Source organism: Tiliqua scincoides, chromosome 2 (genome assembly GCF_035046505.1).
Source record: "Tiliqua scincoides isolate rTilSci1 chromosome 2, rTilSci1.hap2, whole genome shotgun sequence".
Classification (NCBI taxonomy): Eukaryota; Metazoa; Chordata; class Lepidosauria; order Squamata; family Scincidae; genus Tiliqua; species Tiliqua scincoides.
This window is the reverse complement of record NC_089822.1, coordinates 161,218,785-161,246,290: the sequence shown is the minus strand read 5'-3', so window position 1 is coordinate 161,246,290 and position 27,506 is coordinate 161,218,785. Positions and strand designations below refer to the sequence as shown.

At 44.3% G+C, this 27,506-nt stretch overlaps 1 protein-coding gene across 1 annotated transcript; it reads left to right on the top strand.

Annotated features, from left to right (window-relative positions):
- Positions 1–275: 275 nt before the first annotated feature.
- Positions 276–26,413, top strand: LOC136642055 (myosin-1B). Its single transcript, XM_066618255.1, has 38 exons — positions 276–479; positions 725–868; positions 1,283–1,439; positions 1,894–1,921; positions 2,858–2,978; positions 3,071–3,163; positions 3,299–3,362; positions 3,452–3,550; positions 3,669–3,772; positions 3,861–3,999; positions 6,666–6,784; positions 6,882–7,031; positions 7,834–8,004; positions 8,315–8,621; positions 9,375–9,448; positions 9,789–9,876; positions 9,970–10,087; positions 10,624–10,747; positions 12,728–12,864; positions 13,483–13,738; positions 14,366–14,608; positions 15,124–15,300; positions 15,387–15,532; positions 15,638–15,728; positions 15,818–16,207; positions 16,334–16,460; positions 17,986–18,104; positions 18,819–19,015; positions 20,416–20,599; positions 20,693–20,858; positions 21,244–21,368; positions 21,629–21,937; positions 22,028–22,231; positions 22,549–22,674; positions 22,766–22,936; positions 23,026–23,130; positions 24,225–24,320; positions 26,261–26,413. Exons 1-38 carry the CDS (start codon positions 276–278, stop codon positions 26,411–26,413), a joined length of 5,826 nt encoding a protein of 1,941 aa, XP_066474352.1.
- The last annotated feature ends 1,093 nt before the right edge of the window (positions 26,414–27,506 follow it).

The window sequence follows — 27,506 nt, the reverse complement described above, 5'->3', positions numbered from 1 at the left end:
TGTTGTGAATGACTGAACACATCTCTTGTTCCTGAAAATAATATATGCAAGGACTGTACAGACACATCACAGGTGCACAGTTCATGAACTTTCAAATTTAGAAAAAGCAGGACCTTGATTCAAAGGGAAGTTGGAACTGACATACCTTGTGAAAGAAATTCTAAAGGGAAAACTACAGAGAAAGAGTAGGAAAGCATTTCCGCTGTTTCCCATGATTATTATTTGCCTTTCTTTCAGTGTTTTCTCTGCTGAGCTGCACACTATAAACCGCAGCCATGTCTTCAGACGCTGAGATGGCTGCCTTCGGGCCGGCTGCCCCTTTTCTCCGAAAGTCAGAAAAGGAGAGAATTGAGGCACAGAACAAGCCCTTTGATGCTAAGAACTCTGTTTTTGTGGTGGATCCTAAGATGTCCTATGTCAAAGGCTCTGTCCAGAGCAGGGAAGGAGGGAAGGTCATAGTCAAGACTGAAAAAGGAGAAGTGAGTAGAAGACAAGACATTGTTACAGTGGGTGCCTGTCAGTTTTCTAAGATGATATAAATTGGTCTTCTATTTCTTTGTCAGCATGAGACTATTAAGAGTGTAACAGTAAAATCACTAGGGACCAGAAACTGGGATGTTATTTGTCTCGTGACCCACCAGTTAGACGTCCCAAATCTACTTCAAAATGCTTCCTTGTTTACGTTTGTTCAATGCCAACACAATACTCCCTTTTCTTCCCCCAGTCTGTAACAGTTAAGGAAGATCAAATCTTTTCCATGAACCCTCCCAAATATGACAAAATTGAGGACATGGCCATGATGACCCACCTCCATGAACCTGCTGTCCTTTATAACCTCAAAGAGCGTTATGCAGCCTGGATGATCTACGTGAGTGAACTCTGAAGTTGCATTTCTCTGCCCTTTAGCAGTGGAGTTAGATTTTCATATTCAATACACTTTCACTCCAGCCATTATGACTTTGTTTCTATTAACAAAATTTTCACGCCCTTTTGGGTGGGTTGGATATCTACAAACTAATATAGCCTATCCTATCCACTTAATGTTTGGGACTAGATATGGTAAGTGTCCATTCAAGGGATCCATCCATTTATATTTTCATTTCTATGTTTTTTTCATCTTCCCACACCCTTACCCCACTCCTGAACTTTCAGTTTTTTTAGTTTAGCTTCTTATAACAAAATTCTGTAGTCTGAAAATAATAGTTTTTTACTCTGTTAGGTATAGTTTGGTAAGAATTCATAACAAGCAAGAAAAATTAACTTAATTCTGTTGTTCTTACAGACCTATTCAGGTCTCTTCTGTGTCACTGTCAACCCCTACAAGTGGCTGCCAGTGTACAACCCAGAAGTGGTGGCTGCCTACAGAGGTAAAAAGCGTCAAGAGGCTCCTCCCCACATCTTCTCCATCTCTGATAATGCCTATCAGTTCATGTTAACTGGTGAGTATAAGGCTATTTTAGAAAGCATTAATGTTTTCTCAGAAGAAACCTCAATATCTTTCCTAGGAAATGTGGTCCAAGCAAGACAGTAAGTAGTTCCAACAATGTTAGAGAACTGCTCAAAACAAGATAATTCTCCAACATTGCAATTCAGCTGTACTCAAATTTCTACTCATACATTAAACAGCCCAATCCTAACTAAATCCATGTGCAGTGATGCAGCAATGTCAACGTGGCTTCTGCTGCATCCTGAAGTGGATTTTTGGATGCTGGAGGTTTTATTTGATATCTATTATATTCTGTTAACACATACATCATTGCAACATTGAAGCATGTTGACTCAGAAGGAAGCCCAAATGAGTTCAATTTAAACTTACTACCCTGAACAAAGTTCTCATATGACCACAACCTTAGTAAATTAATAGCCATTATCTTTGGTTTTGTGTCTTTCCAGATCGTGAGAATCAGTCAATCCTGATCACGTAAGTTTATTTTCCTATATGGATCTGTGCTACTTTATAATACAGTGCAGTGAACAGGAAGTACACATAAACCTTTTCCCTTCTTGGGAGGAATCAATCAGCATGTTCTTCCATGCCTGCTCCTCTGAAATGCTGACTAAGGGTGCAATCCTATCCTGTGCTGGAACAGGCAAGCCAAGAGGCTTGTGTTGTATCCAGTGCAGGATAGAGGCCAGAATCAGCTCAGCCAGAGGCAAGGGGAAACTTTTCCCCTTACCCCTGGCTGCGCCACCTCCTGAGGTGGTGCAAGTTGGAGGAGAGTGGAGCAGCTTCAAGCTGCTCTGACCTCCCCAGGAACAGGGGTTGGGATCCGGCATAACTGCTGGATCCCAATCCCGTCTCCTGCTCCCCGCTCACCTCTAGGGCCACCCACCTCCTACCCTCCCCCCACCCAGGTACACCTCCCTCCCACCTCCTCCCTGTCCCCTCCCCACCCCCTCTCCGCCCACCCCAGAGTCTTCTGTCAGCCGAGCTCAGCCGATGGAAGACTCAGAGCCTCTGTCAGCACGGAGGCTTGCTCCAGGCTCTGTAGGCCGGCGCACCTTCATGGTGGTCGACCTGGTGGTTGCCTGGCTGACTCCTGAGGAGGTGCAAACGTGCCTTATGGCATGTTTGCGATATTCCTGGGCCAGCACAAGGGATTTGCGCCAGCCCAAGTGCAGTTCTGAGTTACGTTGCACGTAATCCTCCCAGTGATCAGGAAATGTCTTGTTTTCTGAACCTTCTATTGTTGGTTTGCTAATGAACAAGAAACTCTATCACTGTGGGCAATCTATTTTACAAGATAAGAGGACATTTGTCTGATCATCTCTAGAAGAATGGGTGGTAGAGAGGGTCTTCTTTAGTTACAGTGGAAACAAAGCTGTACATAATGTTCTGCTCTGTCTTTGGTGACAGTGGAGAATCTGGTGCTGGAAAGACTGTGAACACGAAACGTGTCATCCAGTATTTTGCAACAATTGCAGCTGCTAGTGACAAGAAAAAGGAAGAGCAGCCAGCCACACAAAGCAAAATGCAGGTGAACAAAACGTCAGAAAAAGACAACATGTGATTTTGTGCAGCCACATTAAGATTGACACTGATCAACTGACAATAATATTTGCATTGCAGGGGACGCTTGAAGATCAAATCATCAGTGCCAACCCCTTGCTGGAGGCTTTTGGGAATGCCAAGACTGTGAGAAATGACAACTCTTCACGCTTTGTAAGTCTTGGGCAGAAGCTGAGGGTGCCAGCTGGCTTTTGGTATTGTTAAGTGTTGTGCCTTCTCTATACATGTAGTAAACCTTTAGTAACTCATGTGCAGAATTTGTAATGACATGTCTATTCCTCTTTAAAGGGTAAATTCATCAGAATCCATTTTGGTGCCACAGGCAAACTGGCTTCTGCAGACATTGAGACATGTAAGGAAATCTTCCTTTCAAACAGCTATTTCTCTCTTTTTTTCTCACTGGTTTCTGAATTATTTGCTTCTGTTTCTGTTTCTTGCCAGATCTGCTGGAGAAGTCCAGGGTTACTTTCCAGCTGAAGGCTGAAAGAAGTTACCACATCTTTTATCAGATCATGTCCAACAAGAAGCCAGAGCTGATTGGTAAGAGTCGTTTTGTTGGCAGCTCCTGAGTAACTTATCTTCCATCTGTTTAGAATATTATCAGACATTGTTTACACATCAAAAAAAAACATGCATACCTCTTTTTTTCTTTATTTAGAGATGCTTCTGATCACCACCAACCCTTATGATTTCCATTACATCAGTCAAGGGGAAATCACTGTTGCCAGCATAGATGATCAGGAAGAACTGATGGCTACAGATGTAAGTAACATGCTTAAATGCGTTTCCAGCACATTCATTTGATATAATATAAAGATTAGTCACTTACACATCTCAATTCAATTGATAGAGTGCCATTGATATCCTGGGCTTCAGTGCTGATGAAAAGACAGCCATTTACAAGCTAACAGGTGCTGTGATGCACTACGGGAACATGAAGTTCAAGCAGAAGCAGCGTGAGGAGCAGGCAGAGCCAGATGGCACTGAAGGTATTTGTGATGGGACTGTCAGCCAGCCAAAAAAGCAAATCTTAATCCTCAGCTGCTCCTAACTTTCATTCATAGCAGATGAAGTTCCGTACATGAGAATGAGGGTTGGGCAGCCAATCCTAACCTGCCCCAGACTAGGCAAGCTCGTGGGCCTGCGCTGCATCCAAGACAGGATTGGGGCTGAAAGTGGCTCTGCCTGGGGCAAGGGGAATCACTTCCCCTTATCCCGGGTAAAGCCACAGCAGCCCCAATGGGGCTACTCGAATCCTCAAGAGGTAGCACAAATCCAAGCATCCTGGGACTGCCTGAGGCCACCCAGGCAAGGGGTTAGGATCCGGCATAACAGTTGGATCCTGGCCTTGCTTCCCAATCCCCACCCACCCACCAACAGGAACATCCACTGCCCGCCCTCCTCCACTTTGAAACACCAACCTGCCCAATAGGGCTACTCAGATCTGCACCTGCTAAATTGCTGGTGCATGTCAGAGTAGCCTTGTGTAGGGCTTTCAGGCCTGGGAGGGGGATTAGGATATGGTGGAGGCCTCCTCCCCACCTCCTCCTGGGCCTGAAACACCCCCTTCCTGCCTTCCCTCACCAACAACACTGCCTCCCGGCCTCTATTCCTCCTTTCTCTGCCCCTCTGCCGCCCAGTGCAGCACTTACCTGTTCTGGCAGCCAACAGGCTGGATTCAGCACTGGTGGGATGGCACACTGCCTACTCACAAGTTGTTGCAAACGTACTTTACAGCACATTTGCTACGGCTAACATTGGCACAGCATGTAATATCAGAAGTAAATCTCATTTTGTTCAGTGGGGCTTAATCTCAGGATAGTGGGTATAGGATTTCGGCCTCAGAATAGTTTTCATGTCATATCAGAAGGTTCAGTGTGTTAGACTAGGCATACTTATTCTGGCTTGCGTCACTGGAAAAATCAGTACTGGAGAAAATGAGGAATAATACTATACAACTATTCTTGTTCCTGATCCTAAATCCAATCAGATTTGTCTTATATAAGCAATAATTCTTTCAGTATGGACACTATTATACAAGTAGTCCCTGACTCAAGGACATCCAATATAAGGACATCCCAACTTGCGCAGGCATAGTCTATCTGCCCTGACATTTTTGCACAAGCATGACAGTGTTGATTTGGGAGATGGAGAAAGATGCTGGTTTGTGAGAGATGCTGTGTTTTGGAGATACAGAAGTGGTGGGTAAAGAACTTGTACATTATTTCATAGAACTGTACTTGTGCTCCTCTACAGATAATACAGATAATTTTGTAAAATGTAAAATGCAAGTTGTTAGATGAAACTAAAACAAATGCAGCCCCCCCCCATCTAAGCTGCTCTAAGGTCCATTTTGTACATTACACAACAAAAAAGCAGGCTCACTAAGCAATAAATATCTATTTTACAGATAATAATTGATTTATAGAAATAAATTTTTCTAATACTTTTTTCAACCACAATAGAAAATTGTTCACAATTTTGTTTACATCACATATATACATACAGGTGGAGCGTATTTATCTGCATTAGTTCTGTTCCGTGACTCGGCGCGATTAACAAAAAACGCGTTGTGCTGAGTCCATAGAGTTAGAGTCCATAGAGCAAATAGGCTGCAGCCTGATACTTCCGGTTGGAAGGAAACTAAGGCAGCTGTTCTCAATCCAATCCCCTCCCCTCCACTCTGTACTCAGCCCTCCTGTTGCCAGCTGTCCTGCTACTTTCACAGTTGGAATGGTGAGCTTGCTTGGGAAGCCTCTGTCCCAGGTGGCCTCCCAACAGCGCTGCAGGTTCTCCTCCTCCTCTTCGCTGCTGCTGCTCCTGCAACCCTCTCAACCACCATCATGGAAACTCCTGCCCCGGAGCATTCTGGGACTTGTAGTCCGGCTCTCTGCTCACCGTCACCTGTCTCTCCAAGGCTTCCCAAGAGCCTGCATCATCGGGGGGGGGGGGGTGGAATTCAGCAAACACTCCCTGGGTTCTTTAAAGCAATCCCCTCTGTTGCTACGGCATCTGCCCCTGTGTGTGTGTCTGTGTGTGTGTGTGAGTGAGTGAGTGAGTGAGTGAGTGAGTGAGTGTGTGTGTGTGTGTGTGTGAGAGAGAGAGAGAGAGAGAGAGAGAGAGAGGGAGAGAGAGAGCGCACCTCCACCTCGCTGCATGTGTTCTGGCTACAGCAGTTCGTGCCCCCCTCTTCAGCCTCTTTGCTGGCTCAGGGGCTCCAGGAATGTTACTGTTCCTTTGCAAGGGGAACCTCTTTCAGGGCTCCAGGGCTATTCCCTGCCTGGCCGAGGTGGAGCCTTTTTGCAGTGTTTTGGGCTGCCTGGAAAGAGAGGCCAGTGCAGGGCAAAGGAGGCAAAGGTGTGTGTGACATTCAGTACCCCACCCCACTGCGCTGAGAAAAATCCACAGATAAAAAATCCATGGATAAATAGGGTGCAACTGTACATACATACATACATATATATATGTTTCAACTACAGTGTGCATTTCAACAATTACAGACCTCTGGAACCTAACCTGAACTTAACGTATTTCTGTTCAGCCCACAGTTGTACACATTTGATCCCTATTGCATATATGCAATGGGCAAAAAAAAGGCTTAATTAGGGGACTATCTGTATACATCCATGCTCATAAAGCTTTATTCTTATCTCAGTTGCTGATAAGGCTGCCTACCTCATGAACCTCAATTCAGCAGACTTGCTGAAAGCTCTGTGCTACCCCCGAGTCAAAGTCGGCAATGAGTACGTCACCAAAGGCCAAACTGTCCAGCAGGTAATGAACTGCAGTGTAAAGTTTATGCTGGATTGAAGTTCCCAAAGATTTATTGCTCCACTTATATGCTATAGTCTGTCTTATTCCATTTTTGCAGGTGTACAACTCAGTTGGTGCTCTAGCTAAAGCTGTCTTTGAGAAGATGTTCTTGTGGATGGTCGTTCGTATCAACCAGCAGCTGGATACAAAGCAGCCCAGACAGCACTTCATTGGTGTCCTGGATATTGCTGGCTTTGAGATCTTTGATGTAAGGAAACCGGGCTTTGGGGGAAGAATGTTGGAAGGGAGATCTGAGAATTCAGATCACAAGAGTAAACTCTTGAAGCAATTAAGAGAATAGTTCAATAATGTTCTGAATGCAAAGGCAATGAAGCACTGAAATTATTTCCGAGCTGTTAAGTAGAGGGGATGACTGACACGGAGATACGTGGCACAGATTCAAAATTGTAGAAATTATTTGGCATGAAGAGTGTGGCTCATAAATCCAACACATCTCTAGAGCAGAGTAATGCCTATCAAATCACAGAAAGCATAGGGGCTAGTGTGAGCTCAACAGTGGGGAAAAAGCAGGAGCATAAGTGACAGAACTTAAAGAACTTAAGCAAGGAGGTCAGGCCATTTGTTAAAATATACATACTACAATATTTACATCAATCTGAAAGAGAAAGAGCGTTTGGGAAACCCTGGCCTCTGAGCGGCCCGCTTGGAGGCAGGCTGTGCAGCATGGCCTTTCCCAGTTTGAAGAGACACGTTGCCAACAGACTGAGGCAAAGAGGCAAAGAAGGAAGGCCCATAGCCGGGGAGACAGACCAGGGACAGAGTGCACTTGCTCCCAGTGTAGAAGAGATTGTCACTCCCGAATCGGCCTTTTCAGCCACACTAGACGCTGTTCCAGAACCACCATTCAGAGTGTGATACCATAGTCTTTTGAGACTGAAGGTTGCCAACAACAATAGGTTAGAATGAAGAATAAATGTTAAGCATTGTGTTTCTGAAAACAAGAACTGACTGTACCTTTACATGCTAACAACTATCTTTGCATTGTTTAGTTCAACAGCCTGGAGCAGCTGTGCATCAACTTCACCAATGAGAAACTGCAACAGTTTTTCAACCATCACATGTTTGTGCTGGAGCAAGAGGAGTACAAGAAAGAGGGAATTGAGTGGGAGTTCATTGACTTTGGAATGGACCTGGCTGCCTGCATAGAACTGATTGAGAAGGTCTTTTAAGAATAATATGTTGAATTCATATAGAACTGCAAAAAATCCCTGATTTAGAAATGCACACATGTTTGTGATTAATTAATATTTACTTTATTATTGACATTCAAAATGTGATTAGCTCCATAGTAATGACAGATATTCAGGATTATTTACTTTTGCCTAAGCCTCATATAAGGCTATAGTATTAATTAAATCCACTTCGTTAAAATTAAATGTGTTGAATGCTCAATTTAAAAAGTTCAATTTTACTGCTTAAATACCACTGAGTTTAATCTAATTTAGCAATTCTATCTCTCTTTGCCTCCAGCCCATGGGCATTTTCTCCATCCTGGAAGAGGAGTGCATGTTCCCCAAGGCAACTGACACTTCTTTTAAGAACAAGCTCTATGACCAGCATCTTGGCAAGTGCAAGAACTTTGAAAAACCCAAGCCTGGCAAAGGCAAGGCTGAAGCTCACTTTGCACTGGTGCACTACGCTGGCACTGTGGACTACAACATCAGTGGCTGGTTGGACAAGAACAAGGACCCCCTGAATGAAACTGTTGTGGGGTTGTATCAGAAATCATCCATGAAGACTCTGGCATTACTCTTTGTTGATCGCCCTGCAGATGCTGGTAACTGACAGATAATCAGCTATATGATCAAAGAGACAGTTCCTTTGGATTCTAGTTAGGTTAATCTATAAAAATCATGAAAGGATTTTTAATTGTCTTTTGTAACTTACAGCGCAATCCTATCTTGTGCTAGATCAGGCAGGCCATGAGGCCTGCGCTGTATCCAGCGCAAGATACAGCACAAGGGAAAGACTTCCCCTTGCCCCTGGGTAAGTCACCACAGCCCCAATGCTCGGGGAAAGGGGTTGGGATCTGGCATAACAGCTGGATCCCAACCCCACATCTCACTCCCCATCTTCCCCGAAGACCGCCCTCTGCTCGCCCTGGAACACTTCCCTCCCGCCTCCTCCCCATCTCCTCCCCACCCTCCCCAAACCCTTGTGTCGGCCAAGCTTGGCCAACACAACCCTCCCTACCTGCAACAGTGCAGAGGCTGGATTCAGCCTCCACAGGCCAGCACGTGTCCCTGCGTCGGCCAAGTCGACTCTTGAGGAGGCACAAACGTACCTTACAGCATGTTTGCGACCCTCCTGGGTTGGCGGAAGGGACTTGCGCCGGCCCATAGCGCACTCAGGACGGCACCCTTAGAGATTGTTACAATTTAAAGAATCATAGTCTCTAAACAGACTATGAGTGAATATGTACTTTTGACAATACAGAGGAGCACTTTGCAAAGGTGGTTGTTGGAAAAGAGCAACACTTCAAATCCCAGGTGTGTATGTATTAATTATCATATTTCTTTTTATTATTCAGAGGGTGGTGGCGGTGGCAAGAAAGGTGGCAAGAAGAAGGGTTCATCCTTCCAGACTGTGTCTGCTCTCTTCAGGGTACAGTATAATTTCAATTCTCTGAAACTAAAGATAAACGTAAATGCATGCATCTGAGAAAAAAAATGCCTTGATGACATATGAATCAACATACCTAAGCAATAGATTGTTTATAAAACAACAACAGCTTTGGAGTTGCTCACAATCCCAAGAGGTGTATCTAGGAAGAGAACTGTGAATACAGCCAAAGTGTTCTTCCAACTTATTTTCAGCAGAAGTTTTACTGCCAAAGAGATAGGCTGTTACTCGGTTTAAAAACTGGCTTGTTGCTTTGGCAGTGGAAGCCATGTAAACTAGCTTCATCAACATGTAAATATAACAACTGCTTCTGGTCCCACAGGAGAACTTAAACAAGCTGATGAGCAATCTGAGGAGTACTCATCCTCACTTTGTGCGCTGCCTCATCCCCAATGAGACTAAGACTCCTGGTAAGACATTTTGGTATACTGTGATCAAAAGACCAGCACAATCCAACGCTATCCTCTAAATTCTATTCTCTATATTCTCTCACGTTCTCTAAGGTGCCATGGAGCATGAACTCGTATTGCATCAACTGAGGTGCAATGGAGTGTTGGAAGGCATCCGCATTTGCAGAAAGGGATTCCCCAGCAGGATCATTTATGGTGACTTCAAACAGAGGTCAATATGACCTATTTTATTTTATTTTTATATACCTTGGTTTTTTTAAAATACAGATTTTTGCATAATACATCTATATTATACTCTACAAAAAACTCTGAAAAACAATTGAGGGATGAACTGTACAATGTTTATACTGCAAGGGGTTAAGGTAAAAGGGATGGAATTGAGAGAGAGAGAGAGAGAGAGAGAGAGAGAGAGAGAGAGAGAGAGAGAGAGAGTTACTAGGGTCTCCACAATACCATAATCAGATACATGGTTATATTCCATGATGGATATTCTTCGATTCCATCAACTTGTAGCAATGTTGCCATAGGGTTTCAGAATAAACTAGATAAATTAGCTATAGTAGGACACAGTTCCCAACTCACAAAGGGACATCATACTCAGAGGATTCCCTAAACATAAGAAGATTCACAGTCCATAGTCAAATACAGTCGTTGTTCCCTTTGATGTTGATAATAATACCAAAAAGGATGGCAATGCCCTTTCTTAAAATGGTTTACAGAATGCAAACTGTGTGCTTTCTCCAACAGGTACAGAGTATTAAATGCAAGTGCCATCCCAGAAGGACAGTTCATTGATAGCAAGAAGGCTTCTGAGAAGCTTCTTGGATCCATTGATATTGACCACACTCAGTATAAATTTGGCCACACCAAGGTAAATTGACTCTGTGAAACAAGGTCATTAAGGGGAATAATAAAAGCTTCTTCAAATATGTTAGAAGCAGGAAACCTGCCAGAGAAGCGGTTGGCCCTCTGGATGGTGAGGGAGGGAAAGGGGAGATAAAAGGAGACTTAGAGATGGCAGAGAAATTAAATGAGTTCTTTGCATCTGTCTTCACGGCAGAAGACCTCGGGCAGATACCGTTGCCCGAACGGCCCCTCCTGACCGAGGAGTTAAGTCAGATAGAAGTTAAAAGAGAAGATGTTTCAGACCTCATTGATAAATTAAAGATCAATAAGTCACCAGGCCCTGATGGCATTCACCCAAGAGTTATTAAGGAATTGAAGAATGAAGTTGCTGATCTCTTGACTAAGATATGCAACTTGTCCCTCAAAACGGCCACGGTGCCAGAAGATTGGAGGATAGCAAATGTCACGCCTATCTTTAAAAAGGGAAAGAGGGGGGACCCGGGGAACTATAGGCCGGTCAGCCTAACATCTATACCGGGTAAGATGGTGGAATGCCTCATCAAAGATAGGATCTCAAAACACATAGATGAACAGGCCTTGCTGAGGGAGAATCAGCATGGCTTCTGTAAGGGTTAGTCTTGCCTCATGAACCTTATAGAATTCTTTGAAAAGGTCAACAGGCATGTGGATGCAGGACAACCCGTGGACATTATATATCTGGACTTTCAGAAGGCGTTTGACATGGTCTCTCACCAAAGGCTACTGAAAAAACTCCACAGTCAGGCCAGGAAGCAGAGAGTGGGTGTCAATGGGCAATTTTCACAATGGAGAGAGGTGAAAAGCGGTGTGCCCCAAGGATCTGTCCTGGGACCGGTGCTTTTCAGCCTCTTCATAAATGACCTGGAGACAGGGTTGAGCAGTGAAGTGGCTAAGTTTGCAGACGACACCAAACTTTTCCGAGTGGTGAAGACCAGAAGTGATTGTGAGGAGCTCCAGAAGGATCTCTCCAGACTGGCAGAATGGGCAGCAAATTGGCAGATGCGCTTCAATGTCAGTAAGTGTAAGGTCATGCACATTGGGGCAAAAAAATCAAAACTTTAGATATAGGCTGATGCGTTCTGAGCTGTCTGTGACAGATCAGGAGAGAGATCTTGGGGTGGTGGTGCCATGGTCAATGAAAGTGTCGACCCAATGTGTGGCGGCAGTGAAGAAGGCCAATTCTATGCTTGGGATCATTAAGAAAGGTATTGAGAACAAAACGGCTAATATTATAATGCTGTTGTACAAATCTATGGTAAGGCCACACCTGGAGTATTGTGTCCAGTTCTGGTCGCCGCATCTCAAAAAAGACAGTGGAAATGGAAAAGGTGCAAAAGAGAGCGACCAAGATGATTACGGGGCTGGGGCACCTTCCTTACGAGAAAAGGCTATGGCGTTTGGGCCTCTTCAGCCTAGAAAAGAGACGCCTGAGGGGGGACATGATTGAGACATACAAAATTATGCAGGGGATGGACAGAGTGGATAGGGAGATGCTCTTTACACTCTCACATAACACCAGAACCAGGGGACATCCACTAAAATTGAGTGTTGGGAGACTTTAGAACAGACAAGAGAAAATAGTTCTTTACTCAGCGTGTGGTTGGTCTGTGGAACTCCTTGCCACAGGATGTGGTGACAGCATCTGGCCTGGAGGCCTTTAAAAGGGGATTGGACAAGTTTCTGGAGGAAAAATCCATTACAGATACAAGCCATGATGTGTATGCGCAACCTCCTGATTTTAGAAATGGGCTATGTCAGAAGGCCAGATGCAAGGGAGGGCACCAGGATGAGTTTTCTTGTTATCTGGTGTGCTCCCTGGGGCATTTGGTGGGCCACTGTGAGATACAGGAAGCTGGACTCGATGAGCCTATGGCCTGATCCAGTGGGGCTGTTCTTATGTTCTAAGGCAATTTATTTGGTTTTGTTGGGACAGTGAGAAACACCCTGTAATATCTTCTTTCTTCAGGTGTTCTTTAAAGCTGGCCTTTTGGGTCTTCTAGAGGAGATGAGAGATGACAAATTGGCTCAGCTGATTACACGTACACAAGCCGTATGCCGTGGCTACTTGATGAGAGTGGAGTTCAAGAAAATGATGGAAAGGAGGTAGAGTATGGACATCAATGACAGAATTTTCTAATAGATAATAGAACAAATAATAATAATAATAACAACAACAACAACAACAGTTATTTATATACCGCCTTTCTTGGTCTTTATTCAAGACTTTATCCAAGGCGGTTTACATAGGCAGGCTTTATTTAAATCCCTTATTAAATAGGGATTTTTACAATTGAAAGAAGGTTCTTTCTTTCAAGAACCACTACATTCAGGTGTTTCATTCCGATCTGGCTTCACATTCTGGCCTCCATCCTCCCACGCTCAGAGCAGATGGAATAGCTCGGCTTCAGCTTGTCAGCTGCTTCAAGGTCGCACGGTGCCGATGGCCTCGAACTGGCGACCTTGTGGATGTTATCTTCAGGCAGACGGAGGCTCTACGCTCTAGACCAGACCTCCTGCCCATTAGTACCCTCCAGACCCCTATTAATACTAATTAATAGGTAGTTAATAGAACTAACTTAGTCTGATCGATTTACAATGATCTAATGAGTCCATATGCACTCTAAAGAGGTGATGGAGGTTTAAGATATCAGATTAAACACACTTTGATCACATTGAGTTTCCTTGAAATCATTCTTAAGATTTATTTTGTCTTCCTTACAGAGAGTCCATCTTTACCATTCAGTACAATGTCCGTTCATTCATGAATGTGAAGACCTGGCCTTGGATGAAGTTGTACTTCAAGATCAAGCCTCTGCTGAAGAGTGCCGAATCAGAGAAGGAGATGGCCAATATGAAGGAAGAGTTTGAGAAAACAAAAGAGGAGCTTGCCAAGTCGGAGGCCAAACGGAAGGAACTGGAGGAAAAAATGGTGTCTCTGATGCAAGAGAAAAATGACTTGCAGCTCCAAGTCCAGTCTGTAAGCATCACTGGGGACAGTACACATTTTCTTCTATTGACCCTCTAACACAGGAATTCAAGCATGGTAGGCAAAATGCCCCTTCGAATATTTGTAGTTGATTAGGCTTTTCCAAAGCCTCATTACTCATTGCATCTCTGAGTATCCAATTGTTCCCTTACCTAGAGGAGACCTCTGCAACTGCTGGCTCCCCCCTCACCCATATTATTATCATTATTATTAACAACAAAAACTTCACAAAGCAGTTTACAGAGAAAAATCAAACAGGTAATGGCTCCCTGTCCCAAAAGGGGGCACAACCTAAAGGATGCAAAACACCAGCAGACAGCCACTAGAAAAGACACTGCTGGGGTGAGGTGGGCCAGTTACTCTCCCCCTGCTAAATAAAAGAGGAGCACCCACTTGAAAAAGTTCCTCTTACCCAATTAGCAAGGGTTATAGGATGCAGCGGTCACCATTTTGGCACTGCTGCGTCAACAGGGGGCGGAAAGGATAGGATCGGACTGTTAGACTGCAATCCTATACACATTTTTCTATAAGCCCTATGGAATACAATGGGAGTTACTTCTGAATATAGACATGCATAGGATTGCACAGTGTTATATGATATATGTTTTTCATATCTAGGAAGCTGATGGCTTGGCAGATGCTGAGGAGAGATGTGACCAGCTGATCAAAACCAAAATCCAGCTGGAAGCAAAAATCAAGGAGCTCACTGAACGAGCAGAAGATGAAGAGGAAATGAATGCTGAATTGACGGCCAAGAAAAGGAAATTGGAAGATGAGTGCTCAGAGCTGAAGAAAGACATTGATGATCTTGAGCTAACACTGGCCAAGGTTGAAAAGGAGAAACATGCCACAGAAAACAAGGTACAGACCACAATGTGCCCAAACCTGCAAGCGATCTAAAGCTCTGAATACTGTATTGCAGTGGTTCTCAAAATTTGAGGGAGTTTTACTCCCTCAGTAAGTACTTACAGGGGAAGGGCAAGGGCAGGGAAGCAAGTCCCAGGATCGTATCCCTAAGGGGAGTGAAAGGGGGGTGCTTTCACTTACTTGAACTCAGTGAGGGCTGCTGGAGGCTGCAGGAGTTGCAGGGAGCCCAGTGCAGCCCTCTGTAGGGCTTCCCAGGCTTGGAATCTTGAAAAGGATTTTCAAGAATCTTGTTTGCAGGAGGTGCATTGCAATCGCTCCATTTCAAGATTCCAAGCCTCAGGGAGCCCTGTGGAACAGAACTGAGCAGAATTGCTTGCATTTCCCCACCCCTTGAAGGGACTGGGGAAGCGTTACATGAACTGGTGGTTCATGACCCACCAGTTTGAGAACCACTGCTGTATTGCATTATCATTGGAGAGTATAATCATAGTTTGAGTCTGTTCTAAAAGGTGAAAAACCTCACAGAAGAGATGGCAGTCTTAGATGAGACCATTGCCAAGCTGACCAAGGAAAAGAAAGCCCTCCAAGAGGCCCATCAGCAGACCTTGGATGACCTGCAGGCAGAGGAGGACAAAGTGAATACTCTGACCAAAGCAAAGACCAAGCTGGAGCAGCAAGTGGATGATGTAAGCAAAACGACATGGGGCAGAGTAGCTCTCAGTTGAAGATTGTGAGTTATGGGGCAAAGTTCTTATGACTTCTGTTTCTTCAGCTTGAAGGGTCCCTGGAGCAAGAGAAGAAGCTTCGCATGGACCTTGAAAGAGCCAAGAGGAAGCTTGAAGGGGATTTGAAATTGGCCCAGGAATCCACAATGGATTTGGAGAATGATAAACAGCAGTTGGATGAAAAGCTGAAGAAGTAAGCATGGTCTCTTGTGGAAGACCTTTCAGGACGTCTTTGTACCACGCAGCTCCCTTAGCTTTTGATTCTGAACTCTTTCCCTTTGTGTTTTGTTGTGAAAAGGAAAGACTTTGAAATCAGCCAGCTCCAAAGCAAAATTGAAGATGAGCAGGCCTTGGGCTCCCAGCTGCAAAAGAAGATCAAGGAGTTACAGGCAAGTTAGACATTGACTTCCTTGTTCCTGGGAGAATTGATTCCTCTGGGAGGGAGATTTGATTTCTGATTGTTTGCATCTCTTTCTAGGCCCGCATTGAGGAACTTGAGGAAGAGATAGAGGCTGAGCGTGCATCTCGGGCCAAAGCAGAGAAGCAGCGGTCCGACCTCTCCAGGGAACTGGAAGAGATCAGTGAGCGACTAGAGGAGGCTGGTGGGGCAACAGCAGCTCAGATTGAGATGAACAAGAAGCGTGAGGCTGAATTCCAGAAGATGCGCCGGGACCTTGAAGAGGCCACCCTGCAGCATGAAGCCACATCAGCCGCCCTCCGCAAGAAGCATGCAGACAGTGCAGCTGAACTGGGGGAACAAATTGATAACCTGCAGCGTGTGAAACAGAAGCTGGAGAAGGAGAAGAGTGAGTTGAAGATGGAGATTGATGACCTGGCTAGCAACATGGAGTCTGTCTCCAAAGCTAAGGTATTGCTCTTCAGTCTATTAGACAAGATTGTAACCCTTATTTCCTCATCTTACATGTGTTTGAGATGTGGTACACACCAGCTAGTTTGAAGAATATTTCACTGTATTTCCTATTGTCCATTTCAGTCAACTCTTGAGAAGTTAGCCCGCTCCTTAGAAGATCAGCTCAGTGAGGTGAAAGCAAAGGAGGAAGAGCATCAACGTACAATTAACGACCTGAGTGCTCAAAGAGCTCGTTTACAGACAGAAGCAGGTAAGACGCACCTCAGTTATACATTCTGTCAATAATTAGATACTGTGTTCATAATGTTTTTATGTTCAAGGGAGGACACCAAGATGCAGTTCTCTTGTTGTCTTGTGTGCTACCTGAGGCATCTGGTGGGCCACTGTGAGATACAGGTAGCTGGACTAGATTGGCCTATGGCTTGACCCAGTAGGGCTGTTGTTTTGTTCTTACTGTACCACAATTTATACAGAGCAAAAGCATCTAGGATTGATAATATACTAATATACTACTACTAATATAATGTGTGATTTTTGTTACTAAAGACGCAGATAAGCTAAATTTCTGTTTCTTCTGAGATCTGCATATGATTTTAATACCTAGATAATACCTAGCTTTCCTTCAGAAATTAGAAACATGAACAATAAAAATATTAGTGTTCAGTACAAGATTTGGCTTACCTATTTTCGTTGTCACTCCACAATTCTGAAAGAGACTTTGGCTGTCATAAGAGAGCCTTTCAGTTTACTGTACAATAACTTCTACAATTAGCTGAACTTCATTTTCTCTAATGGAAGAAGAAAATATTTTTTCACACAGTCCTGAGAAAAGAAGTGCAACAATACAAGTACTACAGGGAAATTATGAAATTTATTTTCTTCTCCATTTGTCTTTGGGGTTTGGCAGCAGTGAGAAATATTGTGAATGATCTCAAACATGATTAATGGTAACTGCAGTTTATATAATATAGGCTCAAATCCTAACCAACTTTCCAGCACTGAACAGCTATGCCATTGGGGCACGTGCTGCATCCTGCAGTTAGGTGGCAGTCACATAGGCCTACTCGAGCTAAGGGAATGTTTGTTTCGTTACCCTGGAGCTGCATTACTCTTACTTTGGTGCTGAAAAGTTGGTTTCCCTAACAGCCCAATCCTACCTAAATCCCCATGTGGTGATGCAGCTGTGTCGGCACAGCTTCTGCTGCAACCCATGGGGGATTTTCGGCTGCTGGAGGTCTCTTTGACCTTGCCCCAGTGTAAGTCTGAGCAACCACTATGGGGCAATTTGGCCCCATGCCAGTTCAGTTACTGGAACAAGTCCGAGTTGATCCATGAAGACAAATCAGACCCAGGAAGGGGGTTTGGTTTCAGTGTGTGCCACGGCCACTGAACCCATCCCCATCCCAGGCCTGATCCACTCATTTTCACCCCATCTCCTCCCTGTTCTGATTACCCACTGCCCCATTTTTCTCCTCCCCCAAACCCTGCAGTGGATTAACCTGCTCCAGCAGCCCTCCCAGCATCCACTGGTGTGTACATGAAGACTGTGGCCTTCCCGCCGGTGCATCTGCTGCTTGCGCTGCTGCAAAGTGCTTTATGATTGTTTTGCGGCAGCCTGCGCTAGTGGAATGCACATTCCACCAATGCTACTCTCCCATAGGATTGGACTGTAAATTTACTATTGTTAAGATTCCCAGTTGTTCTTGAGTAGTATTTCTTCAATCATTTTAACGCTTTTGTATAATATCCTCTTTGTTCTATTACATTCTTCTCAGGCGAATTTGCTCGCCAAGTAGAGGAGAAAGATTCTTTGATTTCTCAACTCACAAGGGGCAAACAAGGCTTTACGCAACAGATTGAAGAACTCAAGCGGCAACTTGAGGAGGAGACAAAGGTGTGCACCGTTTCTAGATGTAGTAGATGTTTTCAGTGTTGGGACTGTAACCTGCATGAATCTGAAAAGGACAAAAGTGTTTGAGAACGTTTTATAAAATAACAACATTGCAGAGATAAGTACATACTGTATAATCAATATTTGGCAAGTAAAACAGAAAATTCTCATATCATTTGGGAAAATCTCCCATATTTCTTCACATAGTGCCTCAAACCAAGCATTTTACAATTAGCCAATTGAAGGCCCTGGCTGAAGGTTTATGATCTAGCAGTCTGATCTTAAGTATCCATGACAGTGGGACAATTCCACTGTTGCAAATGGGCATTTGGCAATGCATGCAGAGTGCCATCAGTGGCCATTGTGGAACCGCTGCTACAAACAAGGGTGGTGTTGGTGAAGCTACTGCCAGGAACAGCCATAAGCTGGTATAGGGGGTAAGTGGGGAGGGGGTGTCTGGGTGTGAAGAGGGGTTGGGCAGGAGAATGTCTGGGTGTGAAGGGGGTTGGGCAGGATGTAGAATGAGGGACAGAGGGATTGCATCCCATGGGATGCAGTATGTGCTTTGTTGGTTCAGCTGTATCACTGGGGGATGGTTTAGTTAGGACAGGGCTGTAAAAGGCTTAACACAGATAAGAAAAGGAAGCCACATGAAGGTAGAGTTTAAAAGATCAGCCGCAAGATTCAGGGAAATGACTAAACGAATCATTTCTTCAGGCCAAGAACGCACTGGCCCACGGCTTGCAGTCTGCTCGCCATGATTGCGACTTGCTCCGGGAGCAGTTTGAGGAGGAGCAGGAAGCCAAGGCTGAGCTCCAACGTGCCATGTCTAAGGCCAACAGTGAGGTCGCCCAGTGGAGAACCAAATACGAGACTGATGCCATTCAGCGCACTGAGGAACTAGAAGAGGCCAAGTATGTGGGGGGAAGTTGGAGACAGCATGTTGTCTTTCTGGTATAAATTAGTTAAGATTCTCTATTGTTATGAATATGTAGTTTTCTAACATTTCACAACACATCTTACACAGAACAACCAGAACAACCTCTTGCATGTTCTGTCGCTACCACTGCATTGCACAGTCTGGTAGGGGGATAGGATTGGGCCATTAATTCTTTGTTCCCATTTTCCAAGCGTTGTATTCAGAAATGAAATGGGCTTGTGTACAACAAGGTCAACTCTATTTAGAACACAGCTATTCAGTGCAATCTTATACATGTTTACTCTGTGACACAGGTGCACGCAGATCTGCCTCGGCTATTTAGCTGTCACAGGTTCGAGAAGACCTCCCATATGCCACGGTGACTTTGTTCCGGGTAAGAGAACAAATGTTCTCTTACCCAGAGAAGATCTCTGCAACTGCCCTCCCCCCCCAGGATGCAGTAGTAACTATTTTGGCATGGGGGGGTTAGTGGATAGGATTGGGCTGTTTGTGTACTAATTTCCTGGCTGTTTGTAAAAACAATAATTCTGTTTCATGGCTAATGGGAATATTGTTTCCTAGCATTCTAATCAGCAACCTAATGTTGTTTCATGTTGTTTGGTCATGAGGTTTAGGATAGTCAAATCAATATTTTTCTATAACCAAAAGTAATGGGCTCCTGAAAGCAATCTACATTTGATCTAGTATTTGAGCCTAATTAAGACCCTGTGCACTCATGCATATTTCATTATGTGATGACAGTATCAAGTGATGACTTGCACATGTGGAACATTAATCACAGATCAAGCATCATAAACAGAATTTTCTTATCACTTGACAATGCAAACAATACTTCTAATGAAAGCAGTTCACACATTCAAAAGTAGATTATCAAGTGATGAGAAATAAAGGTTTCTATTTGTATATGAGCAAAGACTCTAGGATTATACCAACATAGGAAATAAAGCAAATCCTAATTATCTGAATTTTCTGAGTCATCATCACTGAAAATGACCATGCCCAGAGATTTGCCACCTGTCTGACCTACCTGCCAAATTCTAGAACATATGTGCCAATCATTCCTGAGATTAATGAACACTGAAGGTTTCTTCAGTACAATCTCAAAAAGTACTTGGAAAAAGATCCTGACAGAGCCTTAAAAATATTCCCAGCATGACAAATTATGCTGATTGGTCATTTTATTTTAGAGATATTAAGTGCAATATTAAACTGCACCATTTCCTCAAAGCATCACATTAATAAAAATGGACTCTGTAATAACTGGAAGAGAATATAAGCCTCAGCTATGTTCATGATGGGGAAATAGGTTCTTCCTCCCTCCTGTTTCCCTAAGCAGATGCAAGCTATCACCAATATTTTTGGCTTTCCCTCCAGGAAAAAGCTTGCCCAGCGTCTGCAGGATGCTGAGGAACACGTAGAGGCTGTGAATTCGAAATGTGCTTCCCTTGAGAAGACCAAACAGAGGCTGCAGAATGAAGTGGAGGACCTGATGATTGATGTGGAAAGGTCCAATGCAGCCTGCGCAGCTCTAGATAAGAAGCAGAAGAACTTTGATAAGGTACTTTGGGCTATAATAAGAGGCTTTGAGCAAATTCGCCACAGGCCTCAGGTTCAGCGAACTCATGATTGATTCCATGGTTGTCTTTTCCAGATTCTGGCAGAATGGAAACAGAAATTTGAGGAAGCTCAGTCTGAACTGGAGGCTTCTCAGAAGGAGTCTCGCTCTCTCAGCACAGAGCTCTTTAAGATGAAGAATGCCTACGAGGAATCCTTGGATCAGCTGGAAACTCTGAAACGCGAGAACAAGAACCTGCAGCGTAAGTCCATTCTTGTTTCTTTTAGCAAGTGGGTTGAGAACACAATCTACACAACTCTGAGCAGCTGACTGCTTACTTGTATTGCTGAAGCAAATCAGTGATCATGCTTTGCTCCCAGCTGCAAAGATGTATCTTCATACAGCTGCAATGATATATCATCATACAGCCCTTTTCTCCAAAGCTATGCACAAGAATTCATACTCTCCTGAGTGTATCAAAAACTTTTTGGCAGTCAGACTAATTCATCCTGAATTGATGCTCTTGGGTCAGTCAAGGAAAATACACTCCCCCCCATTTCTCTCACCCATGCATACTTCTGTTTCTTCTCATTCACATAAACCTCACTTGTCCTTTCTTTTTCTTTGTCTTGTGTGAATACCAACAGAGGAGATTTCTGACCTGACGGAACAGATTGCTGAGGGAGGAAAGGCTATCCATGAATTGGAAAAAATGAAGAAGCAGATTGAGCAAGAGAAGTCTGAACTCCAGGCTTCTCTAGAGGAAGCTGAGGTACACATATTAATCTTCTTAGTGGAAATAGGGAACATTTCTGTTTCCCTATTCTGTCAATTTCTGTAAAATTTAAAGCACTTTGAAAGTATTCAAAAAAAGAAGTCGAAAGAGCTAATGCTTGCTGTGCTAATGGCTGGAGGAAAGAATGCACAGAATATTCAGTGCTAAGGATAATACCAAATGAATTTTAATCTAACAGAGCAGCATCTAACAATTTTAGTCCTTTATTAACAGTACATAAAAATTATTTTCTTAAGGCCTCACTTGAACATGAAGAAGGCAAGATCCTCCGCATCCAACTGGAGCTGAACCAGGTAAAGTCTGACATTGACAGAAGGATTGCAGAGAAGGATGAGGAAATTGATCAGCTGAAGAGGAATCACCTGAGAGTGGTGGAGTCCATGCAGAGCACACTGGATGCTGAAGTCAGAAGCAGAAATGATGCTCTGAGGATCAAGAAGAAGATGGAGGGGGATCTGAATGAAATGGAGATCCAGTTGAGCCATGCCAATCGCCAAGCTGCTGAGGCTCTAAAGAACCTCAGGAACACACAAGGGCAGCTCAAGGTATGTACAGGAAAAAATTCAAGCAACTAGTAGAGAAGATCAGAACTGTTGTGGTGCAAGGGACTTTCAGCCTCATGATTTGTTTTATAGGATACACAACTCCATTTGGATGATGCTCTGAGAAGCCAGGAAGATCTGAAGGAACAAGTGGCCATGGTTGAGCGCAGAGCTAACCTGATGCAGGCTGAGATTGAGGAGCTCCGGGCTGCTCTGGAACAGACAGAGAGGGGCAGGAAAATGGCTGAACAAGAGCTGCTGGATGCCAGTGAACGTGTGCAACTCCTCCACACACAGGTCAGCCACTATCATGCAATGTATTCAATCAATCCCTAGTAGTAATAAAGGGCAGACATTTTTCTATGGATACTGTGTCCTGTGCATTTTCTTTGAGACTCTGAACTCTTATTGAAGGAAATAAAGTTAGATATCCTTGAAACTGTTTGAGGTAAAACTTCATTCCTTTAAATGTTCACCTTCGCTCTTGAGAAAATACTACTATTTTCCACCCTTTAAAAATATTTATCTGGCTTAATATAATTGAATAATTTAAGTAATCCTTTTCGATTTAAGAGATTACACCAAAAACTCAAAATCTTTTTGTTTCCAAACAGAACACCAGCTTGATCAACACCAAGAAGAAGCTGGAAACCGATATTGCTCAGATGCAGGGTGAAGTGGAAGAGACCATTCAAGAAGCACGCAATGCAGAAGAAAAGGCCAAGAAGGCCATCACTGATGTAAGTTGGATGGCATTTCCACTTTAACTGTGGGCCTGCGTACACCTAATATGGCTAGCTTTTTGAACTGGATTGGCCCCTTTATTAATAGGCAGCCATGATGGCAGAGGAACTTAAAAAGGAGCAGGACACCAGTGCCCACCTGGAGAGGATGAAGAAGAATCTGGAACAGACTGTGAAGGATCTGCAGCACCGTCTGGATGAGGCAGAGCAGCTGGCAATGAAGGGCGGCAAGAAGCAGCTCCAGAAACTGGAGCAGAGGGTAGGAGTCCCTCATATACGGGATGGTCTTTTTACACTTTAAATGTAAAAGGTGCGCCTGAATGCTTATTCCCCTCTTTGTTTCCTTAGGTGCGTGAGTTGGAAAGTGAAGTTGAGAATGAGCAGAAGCGCAGTGCCGATGCCATCAAGGGTGTGCGCAAATATGAGAGGCGAGTGAAGGAGCTGACCTACCAGGTAAGGGTTTTAAATTTCTGCCTGTGATAAATGACACTATTGAGCCATCAAACTGGGAATTGCTTACAGTGGGGAAATGGAACAAACTATTATTTAAATCATCATGATGCTCGTGTACTGATTGATATATTTATATCCTGCCCTTTCCTGACAGTTGATTATAGTTTTATACCACTGAAAATACTGTTTTGCCCTGAAGGTTTGGTATCTAAATTCCATTAAACCTATCCATTTCTTTTTCAGCACAATCAAGCCAACACCCTTAATACCTAACCCATCCACTCTGCGTTGCAAATACGCAATGTCACCACCATTCCTATGCAATAATAACCACAGTCATTCCCAACCAAAACTACCCCAACTCACAATCCCTCCTCCAAACACAAATTCATTTCCTCCAATCAAGTTATTTTAACCTCCCTTGGTCGCAGCATGTCTTTTCCCTAAGCGCCTGTTCGGCCAGTGCAAATTCCTTGCACCGGCTGAAGAGTGTCTCAAATGTGCTGTAAAGCACTTTCGTGCCACTCTTCTGGGTGCTAGGCTGGCACACAGACGTGTGTTGGTCTCCCAATGCTGACGTGGGCCCCAGGGATGGGTGAGTTTGTGTCAGTTGAGCTCAACTGGTGCAGGGGTCTGAGGGTGTGTGTGGAGGGTGGGGAGGAGGCAGTAGGGGAATGTTTCAGGGTGTGAGGTGGATGGGTGGCAGGTGTTCCTGGGGTAGGCAGGGAGTAGGAGGCAGGGCCAGGCTATGGCACTTATACCGGATCCTTGCCCTGTTCCCGGGCGGACCAGGGCAGTCCCGGGCTGCTCAGATTAGTGCCGCTGATTTTGGTGGTGTAGATCCAAGTGGACCCATTGGGGCTGCTGCAGTTTTCCCTGGGGTAAGAGGAAATATTTCCCCTTGCCTCAGATCGAGCCTCAGACAGCCCAAAACATGCACTGGATACTTGCGCTTGCAAGGTCCGCTGACCTGCCTATTCCAGTGCAAGTTAGGATTGGGGTGTAAAAGAATTATTTCAGAAAATTTGCCCTGCGGAAAATGTTTTAAATCATAGAAATTTAATTTCTTCCCCCATTGTTCAAACTTCGCACAGTCTGAGGAAGATAGGAAGAATGTTCTGAGACTTCAGGATCTGGTGGACAAACTGCAAATGAAAGTGAAGGCATACAAGAGACAATCTGAAGAAGCTGTAAGTACTGCTCTGAAGATTCGTAGGGCAATTGTTACATTTCAAATAAATTGGGTTAATAAGCCTGGGAGCTAATGTCTTGAGTAGGGAAAGGACAGGGAGAATAAAACAAAAGTTTTAAGACGAAAATATTAAATTCAGCCATAATGACGTGAGCAGACCAATACTGTGTTATTGGAAAGGTACTATATCATGTACAGTCCAATTCTATGTGGCGTGACTGCCACTGGAACCAGCATTCCACTGGCAGAATGTGCTTTTCAGCATTGTGAACATCGTGGCCATGTGCTTCTGCTCCATAAACCCACATACGGTGGTGGCAAGGAGAGGCCCTGCCAGCTTTGATAAGTTGATGGAGTGGGCAGAATGGGTTGGGATGACAGGAGACTTGGCACAGAATGGGGAAGGGACAGGAGTGTATCAGAGGTGAGGGGGACCCACAGCATGAGCAATGTGTGCTGGATGCTATCCCCGTTGGAACAAGCCAATATGACCCTTTTTTTCCCTTGGGCTTGTGCTAGTTTGAGGAGATTGAGGGCCCAATCCTATCCAATTTTCCAGGATTGGTGTAGCCATGCCAATGGGGCATGCACTGCATCCTGTGGTGGGGAGGCAGTCACAGAGGCCTCCTCAAGGTATAGGAACATTTGTTCCCTTACCTCAGGGCTGCATTTCGGTTGCACCAGTGCTGAAAAGTTGGATAGGATTGGGCCCTTTTGGGGGCTTATGGAAGGGTAAGGGGAAATTGTCCCTGATTGTCCCCATCACTGCCGCCACCACCGCATGCAGGGAAGCCTGTTTTGGTGCGGCTATATGCTATGGTGGGTGGAAATATGGGACTGGGCTGCAAGTGTTGTGAGAAGTAAGGTTGGAATGTACATTTACACAGAATACAAGACTGAGTATATTCAGATTTTTGATGGGCAGTTCCCATTTCATGGCTGCAGCCAATTGCTGTTGAATATAGATTAAGTTTCCTACATGTTTCTTTTCTTAGACTTCTGAGCCTTTACAGAAATGTTAGAGACAGGAAATCAATAGCTGGACTTTTCCCCAACATGAAGACCCAGTGATAGGAAAAAATAGAGTCGTTAAAGGCTCAAGAGCCTTACCAAAAAAACAACGTCACTCCATTTTAGTTTTGGATAAGTATCCTTACATGATAAAGTAGCATTGATATATTTTCCCTTTTTCTATTGTAATAAGCGCATCTCATTTCATTACATAGTATTGTTGCTTTGCTCTTGACCTCTCCAAAACCAATCCTTCCCAGTTCAGAGCTTCATGTTGTTTGTCAAATATTTTTATTCCTTTAGTCACTCTCTGTTCCCTTTTGAGTATATAAGGGCAAAAACCAGAGCTCCAGAAGTGCTTAAAACTGAGTACTATATTTTTATGAAAACCAGCCTGATCTCTTTAAAGACTAAAGAATGGTATCAACTTAAATTAATACTTCTGTTTAAGAACTACTGAATTATGGATCAGGCTGCAGAAATAATCTAATATGGGCATATGGGTATATTCTTCATTTTTTGATCATGTGGCAAATGCTTACTTATAAACCCATTGTCACCTAGTTGCTTTGTAGTCTTACATAAAAGCTATCATCACACATGATATTTAAAGATTTTGCATATTCAAATATTGCTGACTAGAATGTTCCTTGAAAGGCTCACAAGATAAATGCAGTTCTACACGCAACTACATAAAAATTACTATCAACTGGCTTTATAATCCATTTTAAACAGAATTTGAAACTTTTTGAAAAATTGCGAATGGCAAAATTGGCATTGGTTTTATTACTTAAACTGAGTAAGAGAGACACAAGATCTCTATCCTCATTTTAACACCTCTCCATACATCATCATGGTATGTTCGTAATGAAACAAAACCGAGCTTTAAAAATATTTTCGTTCTAACAACACCCTCTATTTTTGCAGGAGGAACAATCCAACCTCAACCTCTCCAAATTCCGCAAGATTCAACATGAGCTGGAAGAGGCTGAAGAGCGGGCTGACATTGCAGAATCCCAGGTCAACAAGCTGCGGGTGAAGTCCCGTGATGCTGGAAAAGTGATTAAAAGTGAAGAGTAAACACACCTAGGTGTTCCCAGGTGACTGAAGAAAGGCACAAAATGTGCAGCTCTTGGTCACTTTGGTTTGTAATTATTGTTTATTCTGTCTTCAGTGTCTAGAAAATAAAGATTGTAGCAACCTTCGCATACATAAACATGTGTGATCTTTTAGTACACCTGCCTCCACCTCCTCTCACTCACACACAAGTTTCACACCCACACAGAACACCCTCTTACACCCTTTCACACACACCCCAGAGAGAAATTGCCTCACACTCTTTCTTACACATGAGTGTGCACATGCAAACAAGAATTATACAACCTCTCACTCATGCACAACTTTCCCTTTCCAGCTCAATCACTCTTTTTGGCACTTCCCAACTCCAGTTTTGCTCTGCCAGCCCAACCCTGAGCTGCCCAGAGCACATGGCATGTGCCATGGTGCCAAAGTGCCTGCCACAGCATCCAATGTGCCCCAGGCAGCCACTGTGGCTTCCTTGGGAGTAGTGGACTTTTGTCCCTTCCCCCAAAGGAAATAGCCCCGCAATGGGGCTACTTGATTCTGTGGCGGCTCCAGAGCCACCACAAGGAGTCCTGCATTGGGCCTCATGGCCCTACATGGGGCTCAGGATCTGGTGAAGCTGAGCTCCACTAGTCCCTCTCCCTCCCCCGCCACATCTCCCTGCCCTCTGCCTGCCCTCCATCTCCTGCCCTGGAACGCCTCCCCCCATGCCCCCACTCACCTTTCGGTTGCCCAGAGCCAGAGCTAGCCTGTGAGTGCATGTTTGCAACAGTGCACATTGGTGGTGAGCCGGCACACACTGTTCAGGATCGGGCCCTGAATCTTTTAACCAAGCCCCTTAAGATATACTGCAGGGTAAGGTAATGCAATGCTGTCCTAAGCTAGCTAGGCTCTTGGCCAGCGTGTGGCAGATGGGCAGAGCACAGGGCTCAGTGTCTGGCACCCACCCACCCCCCTGCTCCCGTATTCACCTGAACTGAAACTGGAATAGAAGATAACAGTGCCACCACCCAAGACTAGAAAAAAAAATCCAAACAGAAGAAGGCTGCATTGGAGAAACCTCCCTCCCAATACGGCAGAGAACCCCAAA